This window comes from Amia ocellicauda, chromosome 3, assembly GCF_036373705.1.
Source record: "Amia ocellicauda isolate fAmiCal2 chromosome 3, fAmiCal2.hap1, whole genome shotgun sequence".
In the NCBI taxonomy this organism is placed as follows: domain Eukaryota; kingdom Metazoa; phylum Chordata; class Actinopteri; order Amiiformes; family Amiidae; genus Amia; species Amia ocellicauda.
The window spans coordinates 669,021-683,432 of NC_089852.1; the positions used below are offsets into that span (position 1 = coordinate 669,021).

The 14,412-nt window shown below is 49.7% G+C and overlaps 1 protein-coding gene across 2 annotated transcripts in view; it reads left to right on the plus strand.

Moving 5' to 3' along the window:
* The window catches only part of sema3bl (sema domain, immunoglobulin domain (Ig), short basic domain, secreted, (semaphorin) 3bl), a 38,645-nt gene that overhangs the window by 12,596 nt on the left and 11,637 nt on the right, over positions 1-14,412 (plus strand). For both annotated transcript variants that reach the window (XM_066697563.1, XM_066697564.1), the window contains exons 2-4: positions 1,829-1,989; positions 6,881-6,943; positions 12,443-12,562. In XM_066697563.1, coding sequence (XP_066553660.1) covers positions 1,829-1,989; positions 6,881-6,943; positions 12,443-12,562 — 344 coding nt within the window. The remainder of the gene's footprint in view (positions 1-1,828; positions 1,990-6,880; positions 6,944-12,442; positions 12,563-14,412) is intronic.

The window sequence follows — 14,412 nt, forward strand, 5'->3', positions numbered from 1 at the left end:
CCATCCACATGTTCTGACCTGTACCCAGAGCCGGCCCATCTCCGCGCCGTATAGCGCCCCACACACACCGCGGTGACCGGAGCGCAGTCACACAGCTGTCCTCCTCGCGGCGGCTCATCTCAGAGACAGGTGTTGGTCGGGGAATGTGAAGACCAGCAGCCGCTTCCACCTCCAGTGCTAATCCTCACATGTGCTCGAGTGTCAGAGGGGCAGCGCTTCACTGTAACCCGACTCCGGGTCTCGCAGCGAGGACGGCAGCGGGCCTCAGTGTGTGGCGGGCTGGACTGGAGGGGAGTTGTTCTCTGACAGATTTTTTTTGTGTGGCTGACTCCCAGAGCTGGGCCTGGCCTGGTACCGGCTGGTAGAGTGACCCGGTAGCAACTGGTGGTCATCAGCTTCATTGTTTTAGAGATGGATGTGGAGGGGGGGGCTGCAGTGCCACACCTTAAAAAAACTGGACTGAGAATGACAGCTGCTCAGCAGGTGAAATCACAGTGAACATGATCCAAAACCGCTGTCTTATTCCCACTCTGTCTATCCTAAGCACTGAGACACTGACACACTGAACACACTGCAGCCCTGAGACACTGAACACACTGCAGCTCTGAGACACTTACACACTGAACACACTGCAGCCCAGCACTGAGACACTGACACACAGTGTGTTCAGTGAGTCAGTGCTGCAGTATCGGTCCAACCCTGTAACACTGAGTTGCTCAGCATACTGGAGTACTCAAACATACCCAAGGACTCCTAGGCATCTCTAAACTGAACACAGGCATCCCAATGCCTCTCGTGTGTGTGTGTGTTTGTCTGCTACATACTTCTCTACTTGTAAACAGAATGAGCACAGGATTGACACAGAGTTCTGGGACTCCCTGGGCCTGTACTGCACACCTGTTGTTTTATTTAGCTTATATATCTCTTTGTTCGTAGTTTGTTTTTGAGAATACACCAGGGTATGGAGATTCCAGTGAGATTGATATTACTGTGAGATTGTGGCAGGAGTTTGACCCCCCACCTGCTGCGCCCTCCTCCCCCACCCCCACCAATACAATTATCTTTGAAATTGAGCTGGGGAGGGAGGGAGGCAGGGAGGCAGGGAGTGTCCTGGGACCCAACAGGAACTCAGATCAGCAACAGGGGCTCTGGAAGAAGTGGGAGAATACCATTGTTCAGGGCAGGTTAATCCACATGTTTGCAGTGGCCAGGAAGAGGGGATTGAGTGCAGAATTTGCTGGGGATTAGAAGGGGAGTCCACTTTGTCAGGCTTCCCAACGCAGTGTTGAGTGTTGCAGTAGGACACCTCCCCTGCCCCTGGTGGATTAGGAGTCTGAGTGTGAGCTGAGAGGATAGGAAGGGAGGAGTGCTTCTCCAGACTAGACCGAAGTTAAACATTTAGGTAGCAGACACTGATGACCCTGCGAGGCATTCTAACTATATATTTTGATATATGTCTGCATTTTTTGTGGAAAGTTGGTTTTGACTTGCAACTCCAATTTTCAGAGGCAGACAACTAATAATCATAATAATAATAATAATAATTGACTGAAATTAAACTGATCTGGTTTAATTCTCGTGTTTTTTTTAATACGTTATGATATTAAATGTATTTCTACCATAGTAACAATCCTGTCCTTCTCTCTCTCCCAACTCCTCACCATATCTCCCATCTTCCCTTCTCTGTCTCTTTTCCTCCCTATCCTTTTCTTCCCCAAATCCTCCCACCATCCCCACTGCTCCCACTACCCTATCCCTGCCAACTCCTGCCCCGTCTCCCCATGACTATCCCTGTCTTTTCCACATCCCCTCCCTCTCTGTGCTGCAGATCTCCTGGCTACGAACAGGTCGGCAGTGTTCAGTGGACACCAGGGCTTCCTCGGCCTGAGTGCCCTGTTCCTGGATGAATACCACGACCGCCTTTTCCTGGGGGGGCGGGATTTCCTGTACTCCCTGCGGCTTGACCCCTCCAACCCTGACTCCAAAGAGGTATGGCCCCAGTCTATAGACCACTGTCACTGCTGAATCACTACTACAATACAGAACACTATAGACCACTGTCACTGCTTAATTACAACTACAATACAGTATAGTCCACTGTCACCGCTGAATTTCAACTGTATCGCAAATAACCTTGGTCTTGGATCATAATTAGCTGGAATTAGGGATGAAAGAATTGTCTTACAATTGATTTAAGCTAGTCTGTGAGCCGGATTATGACTTGTTAGGTTAAATCTGTACTACAATAATGGTCAGAGTTTAGACTAAGACTTGAGGTTGGGCTATTGGGCTGGGGTATTCTCTCTGGTCATTCTCACTCAAAACCCTGAGATGAACCAGGGAAGGCTCAGCCTGTGGGGGCAACACAACCTGCGGACACTGTTGCATCCCTCCCCTCTCAGACAGACACCTTGAGCAGTGTATTATCCTCTCCTTTCTTCTTCTTGTTATTATTGGAGAGACTTTCCATTAAGGCATCTAGTGTCAAGGTATCCCACTCCCCCAGCAGTCTCCCCTCCCCCAGATTAATTTGTCTTCTCCAGACAATAATGCAGTAGTTCCTCACTGCCTCCCATCACAGCCATAAACCTAAGTGACAGTTCCTTAAATCTTTCTGACAGACACACTGATAGCAGGTATTCTTTCCCTTTTTCTTTTCTTTTTTAATATCCTAGGCCTATAAATCTGGCCTTATCAGCGTTAAACCCAAAGAGCTGTAATAACTCTCGGATGAATTTGATATTTTCAAAGTGTCAGGAGATCCCTTTACGGCTGCTAACTCCCTCTTCTTTTTCAGTGGCCTTTTGCAAAGTACATCTTATGTATTGAATAACATAACTATTAAAAACAGAAGCTTTCCCTGAAGTAGAGCACTGGCTCCAGTGTGATTGGGCTCTCTCTATGCAGCCTTCTTTAAACTCCAGGAAAAACCTAACTTAAGATATTTTATACAGCTTGCCCCAGGCCCTCAGGTTTCTCTGGCCCCAGACGTACCAAAACAAACGTGAGGGAATTGAGTAGAACGAAAGTAGGAAGGAAGGAAAATGAGTCAAGAGCCCCCATGAAACACGTCTTGGAAAAGCTTGTCTGCTACCAAGGGGGGAAGGAAGAGAAAGCTCCAAACGGGACCCCTGCAAGGCAGTGAAACGTCCAAATGAACTTGTTTCACAGCCAGAGACAATTAATGAAGGCAGTGAGAAGGGCTACTGTGTTTTCTTTGAGGGGCGGCCAAGACTGCAACTACTGTGATATTGCAGCCTCTCCATATATCTCACACCCATTCCCCTCCCTCTCACACTTTCTGCTGCACAGCTACAGCAGACGCAGGCCTGGCTCCTCACCTGGGCAGACTATGGCTGTGTGAATGTGTCACTTCCTTCCTTCTTTGCCCAGGTTTTATGTTCTTTTTCTGACCAGTTTAGTGCCCCATCATATGCTTTCACATGATCTACAGCTGCAGTTGCATGTTCAAAAAATTCTAATAAATTAGTAAAACATGATCTGCCTCGTCTAAACCCATGTTGACTATCTCCAAGAATATGGTTTTCATTAAGATGCTCCTCTACTTTCAGTCTAATAATTTTTTCCAACATTTTACAGGTGATGCAGGTGAGACTGACTGGTCTGTAATTTCCTGGGTCAGTTTTGTCCTCTTTCTTGTGGATTGGTTTGACATTTGCTGTCTTCCAGTCAGTTGGCACATCCCCTGTTCTAAGTGTCATTTGGAATATTTGAGTTAGCGGCCTATAAATAATTTCCCTCATTTCTTTAAGTACTGTTGGAAATATCCTATCTGGCCCAGGTGATTTGTTTGATTTTAATTCTGCTAGTCCCTTTAGTACCTCCTCATTTATCCTGATCTCTCTTAGGGTTTGACTGGACTGATTGTTAACCTGTGTCACATTTCACTTAAAAAACAAACAAACCTGGAACGCTTGGCTGAGTACAGTTGTACAGTAGAGGGGGAGCATCAGAGGCGTGGCATGATGCATGTGTCTCTGTGGGTTGCTTTGGGTAACAGCGTCTGCTAAAGAACTAACAAACTTGGTGATGAGAGAGCCATGTCTGCAGGCAGAGAGGGGGCCGGAGGGGCTTGTCTGTAGGTCTTGAGGTTCAGGCGTTCTGCTGAGCCACAGGAGTCCAGAGATGGGGAAAGGGGAGTTGTAGGATAGCCTGGTCAGTAAGACAGCAAGAGGATGATGTCACTGCCGCTTATTGTGTGTGCTCGTATGTGAGTACAGGTTCTTAACTTGCCATTCGCCAGCAGGTCAAAGTTTTGATTAGCTCTGGGCCTTAGTCTGATTTGTTTGTCTATTGAAGCAACACTGAGCGAGAAGTTCAGCACAATCAAATCACAAACGCAATGCACTGCAGTGCTAGTCGTGGCGTCCTAATTTCATCCATGTTTTATTTGATTATGCCCAGTTCAGCTGGAATGGAAAGCAGTAAGAAGGTAGATTTTGAAAGCGTGGGTGAGATTTGCATTAACTGGGCCAAGGAAGTTCACGCTTAATGCTAATCATGCTAAATACTTAAATACTGCGTTGTTTTGCAGCTGTGTTTCTGTGTTGGGTTAGCGGATTAGCGGTTAGCTTTTCAAGACAGAACCATAAACAAGGAGCCCCCGTACAGATTGCTGCCTCACAAGAACACACAGTTCAACATCGCCCTGAGGGAGCAGCCTCGCATCTCGGAGCCAAATTACAGTAACATGCCCGGGACTGGCCCTGTCTGCCCTCTGAAGAACTATAACACCCAGGCCTTCAACTGAAGTGGTTTATCAGCTGTGTGCATGGTGTACGCTGCGATTGGAGGCCTCAGAAAGTGAATGTATGCACACGCACGCACACGCACATGGAGACAGACAACTCCTTTCCCCAATTCAGACTTCGGTCTTTGGAGGATCCCCACGTGTCTCTCCGGAGCCCACGGTGGAGGCATCCCAGTTCTTGGCTGTGTAGTTGAGGTGTTGTGCAGTGTGGGAGGAAATGGATGTTGGTAATTGAATCTGCATTCCCCGCTGTCAACAAGTCAGACAATGCAAGGAACAGCGTGGACAGACCCGGCTGCGTCACAGCTGAACACCCACGGCAGGCGGCCAATATTACACCACCGTGTTATAAGTTATTAAAATTTTTCACCTTGTTTAGCCGGATGTTTTGTATTTTCCTCAGCCAGAGTGAAAAAGCAGCCGTTGTTTACACGTTACAGCCTTTAAATAGCAAATCACACCCCCTAACGAGGAGACCCCAGGGGATTCAGGCCTCCCTCCCTCCTTCCCCCCGCTGGGTCCATGTGCTCAAATTCAAGTGGCCTGTTTTCCAAACTGCCAGAATAAACGGACAATAATCTCTTTGTGGTGCAAAGAACTGCACCACGTCTGCACAGGGGCTCTGTCTGTTCCCAAAGTATCTGTCCAGGGCTTCTGCATAACTAACTGGATCACTACGCGCTGGGATCAGAGTTATTTTTCAACCACAGTGAAGCTGCTTGTCTCTTCTTTTGTTTGTCGGGATTTGTTTTGTTGGTTTGTGCGCTAATGCGAATATCTCAGCGGTGCAGATATTTGCCTCTTTGTGAGCAGCGTCAGATTCCCATTCGAGTGGTGAGGAAAAAAACTAATTCCACATAAATATATATAAGAATAAATAAATGTACAAAAATAGCATTGTTTTTCTTTTAAATACGGGATGCCAAATTGTAATATTTTCCCACACAAGCTCGCATCAGAAATCATATATTTGATTATATTACAATATAAACACTCTGCCGATCCCTGACAACAGAGAGAGACCACCGGCTAAACCCCCCACAATTCAGTGCTTCTCTCAAGTACCCTGCCCCCCCTCAGTCCAGCAGACCGTCTGTGTCTCTGCAGTCGGAGGTAAGACGGAGACAGGCTGCAGTGCAGTGTATAGGGTTAACTCTTGATGCACACTCCTCTCCAGTCTGTTAGTGAGTCCGACTAGACTGCCGAGATAAAGTGAGGAAATCCGGTGCACCCACCCCCCCCCCTTCCCCATCCCCTCCTTTCAAACTGAGCTTTAGCCAGACAGAAAGACTTTCCAACACTCGGTGAGAGCCTGGAAAGCAGGGTCAATGACTGAGCTGCTTGTGTTCCTGTAATGAGAAATCTGTGCCTGCTCTAAATTAAGGCCGGCCGCCTCTGCAGCTGCTGGGAGGGTGCGAAGCGCAGGAAATGCAACGTGGAAATTATCTGGAAAGTCTCTCAGGTGCATCTGAGCTTCCTCTCTCGCTCGGCCCTCAGGTGGTGCCTACAGTGTTTGTTTTTGCTGAGTTGCATGTGATGATTATGATTGTGATTATGATTTGATACAGCGGTTTAATTGAGGGCTGTGCGTTAGGCAGACACAGCCTCTCTCTGGGCATGGCGAACCGGTGGTTTGTGACTCACAGGACAGGTGGGTTCCTGTGCATCGAAAACCCTGCAGTCAGAAAGCAAAGCTCACGGCAGACAGATCGTGCAGCCAGGCGAATGGCTTCAAAACTGGACGTTTTAAAAGTGAGGCATTTATTTTTTAAAACCCACCCAGAAGAGTAAACGCATCAACTGGAAGTTCAAGGCCAGTTTTCAGAAACCACTTTCCGCCTCGCTGAGTTTAAGGCACTTAAACAAACATCTGGGCTAGTAAAAACTGAAACTAAACATTTTAACTGCCAGTTATAAACAACCTAATGAAGTTCAAATTGAGATTTTCTTTAGTTATTACAGCCATTAAGAGACACACTTTAGTGTGCTGGGCAACATTATATGCTGAATACAGCGGAGTCTCCCGGTAACAGAGAATTGTGTAGCGTACACCGTGTCGGTATGTGCTGATCTCTGATCCTCCCTCTCCCTCTCTCTCTCTCAACACAGATCAACTGGCCCCCTCTCCCAGGGAACAGAGAGGACTGTGTGTCGAAGGGCAAAGATCCCCAGGTGAGTGACAGCTCGGCGGTGCCTGGTGACAGTGGAATTTGTGTTTGTCTGTCTGCCGTCTGCAGGTTTAATAATTTGTGCTCCAGTGCAATACGTACCCTGTGGAAAATATTGAGCAACACAATAAAAATCATCATAATACGGTATCACTCACAGCTAACAGTCATTCAGGTGACCCCACTCATAAGCACACAGCACTGCTGGGACCGATCGGGCTGCCATACTTTCTATACAGCACTTTGAAAAAACCTAGCCAGCCAGTCCCGAGCAAGGGCTGCGATCTCTCAGCTGCAACCTTTCTTAATATCTGATTACTGATTTAATACGGGAGGGAAGAAAAGCAATCCTGGCTCTTGTTATTGCGGAGATAAAACCACGCAGAGTGATAGAGCGCTGTTCTGTCAGACTAACAATGGGAAACAGGGGAGCCATCTGGGATCGTTTACAGTAATTCGTCTTTTTCCCTTCCTATTCATAAAGAGGAATTAATGTGTCTCGCTTGATGGGAGATAGAGTTTTAAAATCCCTCTGAAACAATGGCTCGAGTTAATGAGAGTGCGTTTGATGTGGCAGGTGAGAGGGTGGACACAGTGCAGGGGAAAGACCCCAGACAGAATTACGATACGTTTCCGTCTTTTCCACGGTCCGAGAAATTATATACCTACAGATAGCCGTCCGGGCTCGTTCCGCGGCACTCCCCAGAGTCGTCATTCGTTCCGACGCAGTCTTAAATTGTGCGCGCTGTAATCTAATCCAATCCGGGCGTGGGGAAACTCTGCCCAGCTGTCTGTGCTCCCGCTGCCTCCTCCAGTTAAAGTAATGTACAGGTTAAACCCTTTTAGATTTAAGATCCACACTCCCCATCAGTTATACGGGGCTGGAGCTTGCCAAACACATTTGGGCATCTCCTGCGGCTCGCAGTGGAAACCCATGGCAGGATATTCCCATCTCTGATGCACAAAGAGGCATTGTGACTCGCCTGACGTGCCTTATGTGAAAACTGAGAAAGGATGTGTTTATTTAAATAAATAAGAGAAAAAAAAAACAGAGAGACTGGCTTTGAGCCTAAAGTGATGGCCATTATCGCCCTCAGAGCTAGCGGCTGTATTTACCTTGTGAAACGCGATAGCCGTGTTGGGCAAGCCGGAGCGGCCGTGCGCTAATGACTGATGCCGTAACATGAAAGCAGCGGGGCGGTAATGATGGGCTCGCGCTGCCCGGTGTCACGGCTCTGTGAGGGTCTGTGCAGTGTAAACGCCGGGCTGGGCCACATCTGCCAATCCTCAGTTGGGACACCACCCAGCACTGGCTCCGCTCTTGGGCTACATCTCCGGAGGAAGCCACATGCCCGTTTACTTTCGTAAGCAAGTTATGGAAACAGATGGGGGATCGTTCCTCGACTCCAGGAAGAGGCTTCGAGACTCGGACCTGGATCTGGTTGCTTAACCGCCGTGTTGTTAGATCTCTGATTGGACTCGTGTTCGGGGTCCCGTTCGAGTCCCCTTTTCTGGGCTTTGCTTCCCTGTCTGAAAGTGTCGTTGTGGTTTTCTAATACAGGGTCTGAGTGAAGAGGAGAGAGTAAAAAGAAAGACTGGGAGGGACTGGGTCTGGTTTGACGCCTGTAAGGAAAGGCTCTGCATCTAACCAGTCCCAGTCCCTCCCAGTCTTTCTTTTTACTCCCCGATGTGGCACATTCCTGTCTTTCCGAATCCTCCCTCTAATCTAATCAGCGTAGGTGTTTTTGTGTTTTTTATTTATTTTTTCGCATCACCCGCTCTGGCGAAGCTGTCCCACTGCCGGAGGTCAGAGGGGCGAGGTGAGAGGTCGCTCAGGGCTGGCTTTGTGTAACCAGGGATCTGTTGACGGCCGAGCCCAGAGATCGGTCTCACTCCAGCATGCCGCAGAAGGACGTCTGTCTCTGTCTTCACACGCAGGACTTTGCCGCGGCGCAGCTAAGCACCGCGACGGCGTCTTTCAGCGCCCCTGGCTCAGAACAGAGTCGTTATTCAGACCGACACCTCTCAGAGGCAGCCTGTCCACAGGGTGATGACTGATCCCCGGCCACGACTGAGAGATCAAAGACGCACCCTGAGATAGCGGACTTAGAGAAAAGAAAAGAAAAGAAAGACTGCGTTCCCGGAACTCGACTAGTCAACCACTGAGAGCTGCGTGACAACAAGACGGAAGAAAGGATCTCCAGGCAGAGCTAGAATAGAATAGAATAGAATATTCTTTATTGTCATTCAGCAAAGACATCAAAGATGCAGAGCAGAACGAAATTACAAGCCTGGCTCCATATAAAAACACAGATATAAATAACAACAAACCACTAAATAAACAGTGGATATTTCACCAATATATTATTCACAACAAGAGGGGGGAGAGTTGTGAGGGACAGGGAGAGAGATTATGAGAGACAATTGTATTAATATTGCAACAACCTCAATAAATATGATTGCACATTTGCATAGCAGCAGATAAAATAGGTGACGGGTACAGTCATTGAAGTGTTATGTTTAACAATGTAATTGCAGCTGGGTAAAAGCTTTTACTGAACCTGACAGTGCTGCTACGCAGGCTTCTGTATCTCTTGCCCGAAGGCAAGAGGGAGAAAAGTTTATGACTGGGGTGAGTGGGGTCTTTCAGGATGCTGGTCACTTTGGCCAGTATGCATTTTTGAGCCAGGTCCTCCATAGATGACAATGTGACCCCAATAATCCTATCTGCCGATCTCACCACCCTCCTCAGGGCCTTTCTGTTTGAGGTGTTACTGTTCTCATACCAGAGGGAGATGCTGCTGGTTAACACACTCTCTATGGTGCCCCTGTAGAATGTGGTGAGGATAGATTAATTTAGGTGAGGGAGGTATCCAGAGCTGAGACATGGACCAGGACGGGACGGCAAAGTATCGAACTGAGACGTGAGCGATGCACAACCAAAAATAATCAACAACAACAACAACTCAAACAAATTGGAAAATGTCTGAACATGTGTCCAAATTCATCACACATACTGGGAGACTTGATTAAAAGCCTCTTGCTCCCTTGCAATAGTTTCCCCCCCACTTCCAGCTCTGAAACTCTTCTGCCATGTAATCCCCTCTTTCCCCCGCTTTTTGGAACAAAACTGAAAGTAATGATCAATAAATAATGATTCATTTTTCTGCCCTACACTCACTCCATCCCTCTCTCACTCTATGCCAGTCCAGCCTGTCTTCCACAGTCCATGTTCGCTCATTCAGGAACAACGCTGCTGGGGGGACAAGACCCTCTTCTCTCCAGGACAGTCTGCCCCCTGCCCCGGGGCCTCCGTCTGCCCCTCAGCCTCTCGGAAAGCAAACCCCATCCTCAAAGCAGCCAGAGCTCACTAATTAGCTGCCTAATGGAGGGTGATGATCGGGCTAATCTGAAGGCCTGGTAATCCGTCTCCCTGGCCCGGGTGAGGTGCTGCGATCTGTTTACACTGGGATTGTGATTCCCTCTGGGTCGCGACCTTGTCCTCCAGGTTTCATTAACCCCGCGCCCCCTGCTGCGTTATTGCTTCCCGGCCGATCACTGTTCATTCACTCAGCGCTGCTCGTCACCCGGGGAGGGAGGGGGCAGAAAGACGAGGGGACCTCCCCTGAGCGGTCCCTGACACAATGGGCACCCTGTCAGGAGGGCCCGGTCTCCACACGTGTGTCCCGAGAAGCCTACGGTGGTTATTGTGACTCACACACACCCCTGCCCTCTCCAGCTTGGATCGCTTCAATTCCTCGGTCAGCAAGAAGAGCAACTGAAATCTCTTCTCGCACATTCCTGGGATTTGGCTCTAAGCAGTTTTCTCTGTGTCAGTGAGAGCTTCCAACAAAATAATAAAAACAAAACTCGAAAGAGGCAGACTGGGGACGTTGTGTGTTTCTGCGTGTGTGTGGCCACAAAAAGATGGACAGATGAGAGCATGTTATGAACAATTCAGCCACTGTGACTGATATCGTTCAACAGAGAGAAGAATTGTGCAAAGGCCGCAGTTTGTATCTCAAAAACTGAATTCAACTGAATGCAGGGACCCGCTGTGCTCAGTGCCGACTCGTGCTGTGGCGTGTCACCCCATGAGTCTCTGCTGCTGCGGGTTAGAGACTCCAGACTGTGCGGCCCGAGGCTCGTCCCCAGGGCAGCCGTGCTTTGCTTGGCGGGGCTACCAGCTTTCCTTTACAATTACCAGATTAGACTCTGTTTTACTTGGACAGATTTGCACCTGCAGGGAGAGGGAGGTGGAGGGTGACTAACATACAGCAGCCTTAACATACAGATTATGGTTGGTAAAACGCCAAGCACACAAAGGAGCAGACATCTACACCACCCAGCGGCAGTCTTATCCCCCGGATTTGTGCGCTGTGTGCAGGGCCTGGGGCAGACACTTCACAAGGCAGGGCTGGTCCGCAGAGGTGCATATTTTTACTACGGTAGGACGAGGAAGGTGCGGAAAAGAGAGAGACCGAGAGAGAGAGAGACGGTCACAGAAAGAGAGGAGAGAGACGGATCGAGAGAGAGAGAGACAGTTGGCCAGAGAGACAGACTGAGAGAGACGCAGTTTATCCACCTGCTGTGGCAGACCCAGTGTTGGCCGCCCAGTGCTGCGGCAGATTAATCTCCCTCTGTCTCCCACTACGTCCTACAGGAAACAATCGCGGCCCTCTCAGTAACCGTACCCTCCCTGCAGCTGGGCGACCCCGTCTCCTCCCAGAGCCCCAGATGAGTTTGGCCTCCTGACCTCTGCGTCGGGGGCAGGGGGGGGTGGTGGTTGAAGCATCAGGCCAGTTTCCGCTCGGGCAGCTAGAGCCTCTGTCTCCTCCTGGAAGCCGTGCCAACACAGGAAGTGGCCCTACCTCTGGCTTCCTGTTGTAGACACGCCGCTTCTTGGCACATTAGTCTCTCTGTGGGGGGAAAACAATTGCAGAAAATCACAGGGATTTTAGTTTATTTATTTAGTTTTTTCAACTATCTCTCTCTCTCTCTCTCTCTCTCTAATTTTATGATGTCGGTCTTTGTCGGATATTTTAGAGACCTGTATCTCACGACGTTTCCTCTTCCAAGTTCAATTTTCATAGACTTTCCCCTCAGCGTTAACGTCATCACGGCCGCAGCGGGGCGTCCCCGTGCTTTGTCTACACTTCACAGAGCTACAGGAACTAGGATTGTTTATTTATGTACATATATATTTCCCCACATTTTGTGCATAATCTTGTGATTGTCCACTAATCTGGTCCTGCAGGAGTCCTCAGTCTGGCAGCTTTTTCAAATAGCGTTAAACATCGACAGAGTCAGCAGTGTGGCCTCCTGGACAACGAGTTTGCTTGTCCTAATGAAGCGAGTTATTGGTCCCGTTTAGTCAAGGAGAGCCCAGCCAGGATGAAGACCAGAAAGCCCCCCAGCTCTCGGGCACGGGGGCGGTGCAGGGCTGCGTCTGTCTGCTCCGTCTCTGTCTATGTGACTCTGACACTGGTCTGTCTTCTTCCAGAGCGAATGCGCCAACTACGTGCGGGTGCTGCACCCCTTCAACCGCACCCACCTGCTGGCCTGCGGCACCGGAGCCTTCCAGCCCATGTGCGCCTTCGTCTACGTGGGTCACCGGGGAGAGGTGAGAGGTCACGGTGCGTGTGTGTGTCCGTGTGTGTGCGTGTGAATGTATGTGTGTGTGTTGTGTATGTTTAGACCCTGGTCGGGGCTTGTCTAAGGTGTTCAGGTGAGCTTTCACCCATTAAACTGTGTCACAATAGTCCTGACCATTACTTGCAATATTTGAGGGGCTACAGAAGAGAATAAGACATTTAAAATAAAGCTCTTAGACATGCCAATCTTATTCCACCGCTGTTGGCAGTAGAATTAGTCAGTTTATAATGACTTCTAAGTGATCCCTATAGCCCACTGTTGGCAGAGAAGTGTCCCAGTCGGCCCCTGCGCTAAGTCCTCTGTGCCGACCCGTTCCCTGAGACCCTCTGCCCCAGGGAGCTCGCCAGTGTGGCGCTCTGAAATGCCCGAGCCTGTGTAGTGCTGATGGGGCCACGGCCGGCGGATAACGAGTGTGTGCGCGTCTGCAGTGTGTCTAACACTACAAGTGTTACACCGTTAAAAATAGAGAGGTCTGTGCAGAATACGACTGGCGCGTGGAAACAAATTAAGAGTGAAAGACAAGGAGAGAGGGAAGGAGAGAATGAAAGAGGTGGCTCAGGCCAGAAATGAATCACGCTGGGAAAGTGTAATAAAGTGCAGCTGCATGCGGCGTCATTAATGCCCAACATGACCCCCAGCTTTTCACTTTTTTCTTTTATTGCTTGTCGCTGCTGGGTCGAGTAAAAGAGCCCATTGAGAGCAGAACAGGGCCATCTCTCATCCTCGTTAGAGCACAGTGCCTCCTCCCCAGATCTGCACATTTATGGTCAGCCCTCGGTCAGAAGCCCCCCCCACCCTCATACAGGGTCCTTAATGATCAAGCTGTAGGGGTCCTGGCTCTGGGGGTGGTGCGGTCCATCTCTGCCATACCCCTCCTCTCGGTATTACTTTATTTAAAACACCATTGCAACAAGCCTCCCCCGTCTGCTGAGATTCAGACGGGTCCGGTCTGTGAGAGAGGCCCGCTGGGTTCCCCCCCTCCCTGCTGAAGGAGCTGCGCTCAATGGCGCCTTGTGTGCGTTGTCATGCCTGCCTCCCCTCATGCGGTCTGACATGCTTTGGCTGGGTTTTTCCCCGATTGCGTCCTGGGTTCATCACACCTACGCTGTGCTCCACGCCACCGTGACTCAGACTTCCACGGCACGTCCCCGCCGGCAGACCAGGGTTTGTTCGCGGCTCAGTGTTGTAACGCGTAAGTGCTGTTAACTATTCTGGGTCAGCCTTCATACGTCAATAGCATTTAGTTCTGCTTCCCGTCCACTTTGAGCTCATCCTCATCTTTGCCCCCACGGGGGGACAGTGGAGAGGCTGGGGAGATAATGTTTCCCATGCTGTACGCCCAACGCAGAGCAGCAGCAGGGAGGGAGAGGGGCCATGGGGGGCTGGGGGCCTTGTGTGGCAGCTCTCTGGCTGTGTGCTGACTGAACACCCAGGAGAGATTGTGTGGCCATTACATCAGCGGCGCCACTAGCCCTTCGTATTGGACATCGGAATGGGTCTCTCTGTTTCACTTGGCAGAATTCTGAGGTTCTAGAATGTTCTAGAACAACACCCCCACCCCAATACACCTACACACTCTCACACACTGTGCTAATCAGCAGCAGACAGGGGGTCTGTTTCCTCTTCACGTCTGACATTGATTCACCGCAGGCGGGTTTTTCTTCAGAGCAGAGAGAGGGGAGTCGCACAGGGAGAGGGAGGGGCAGGCCTAGGCAGAGATAAAGAAAAGAGGGGAAGGAGAGAAGAGGAAAAGGCGCAGAGAGAAAGGGAGGAGAGACGCCGGGGTTGTGTGAGCTCAGAGTTGGCTGGGGTTTCCTC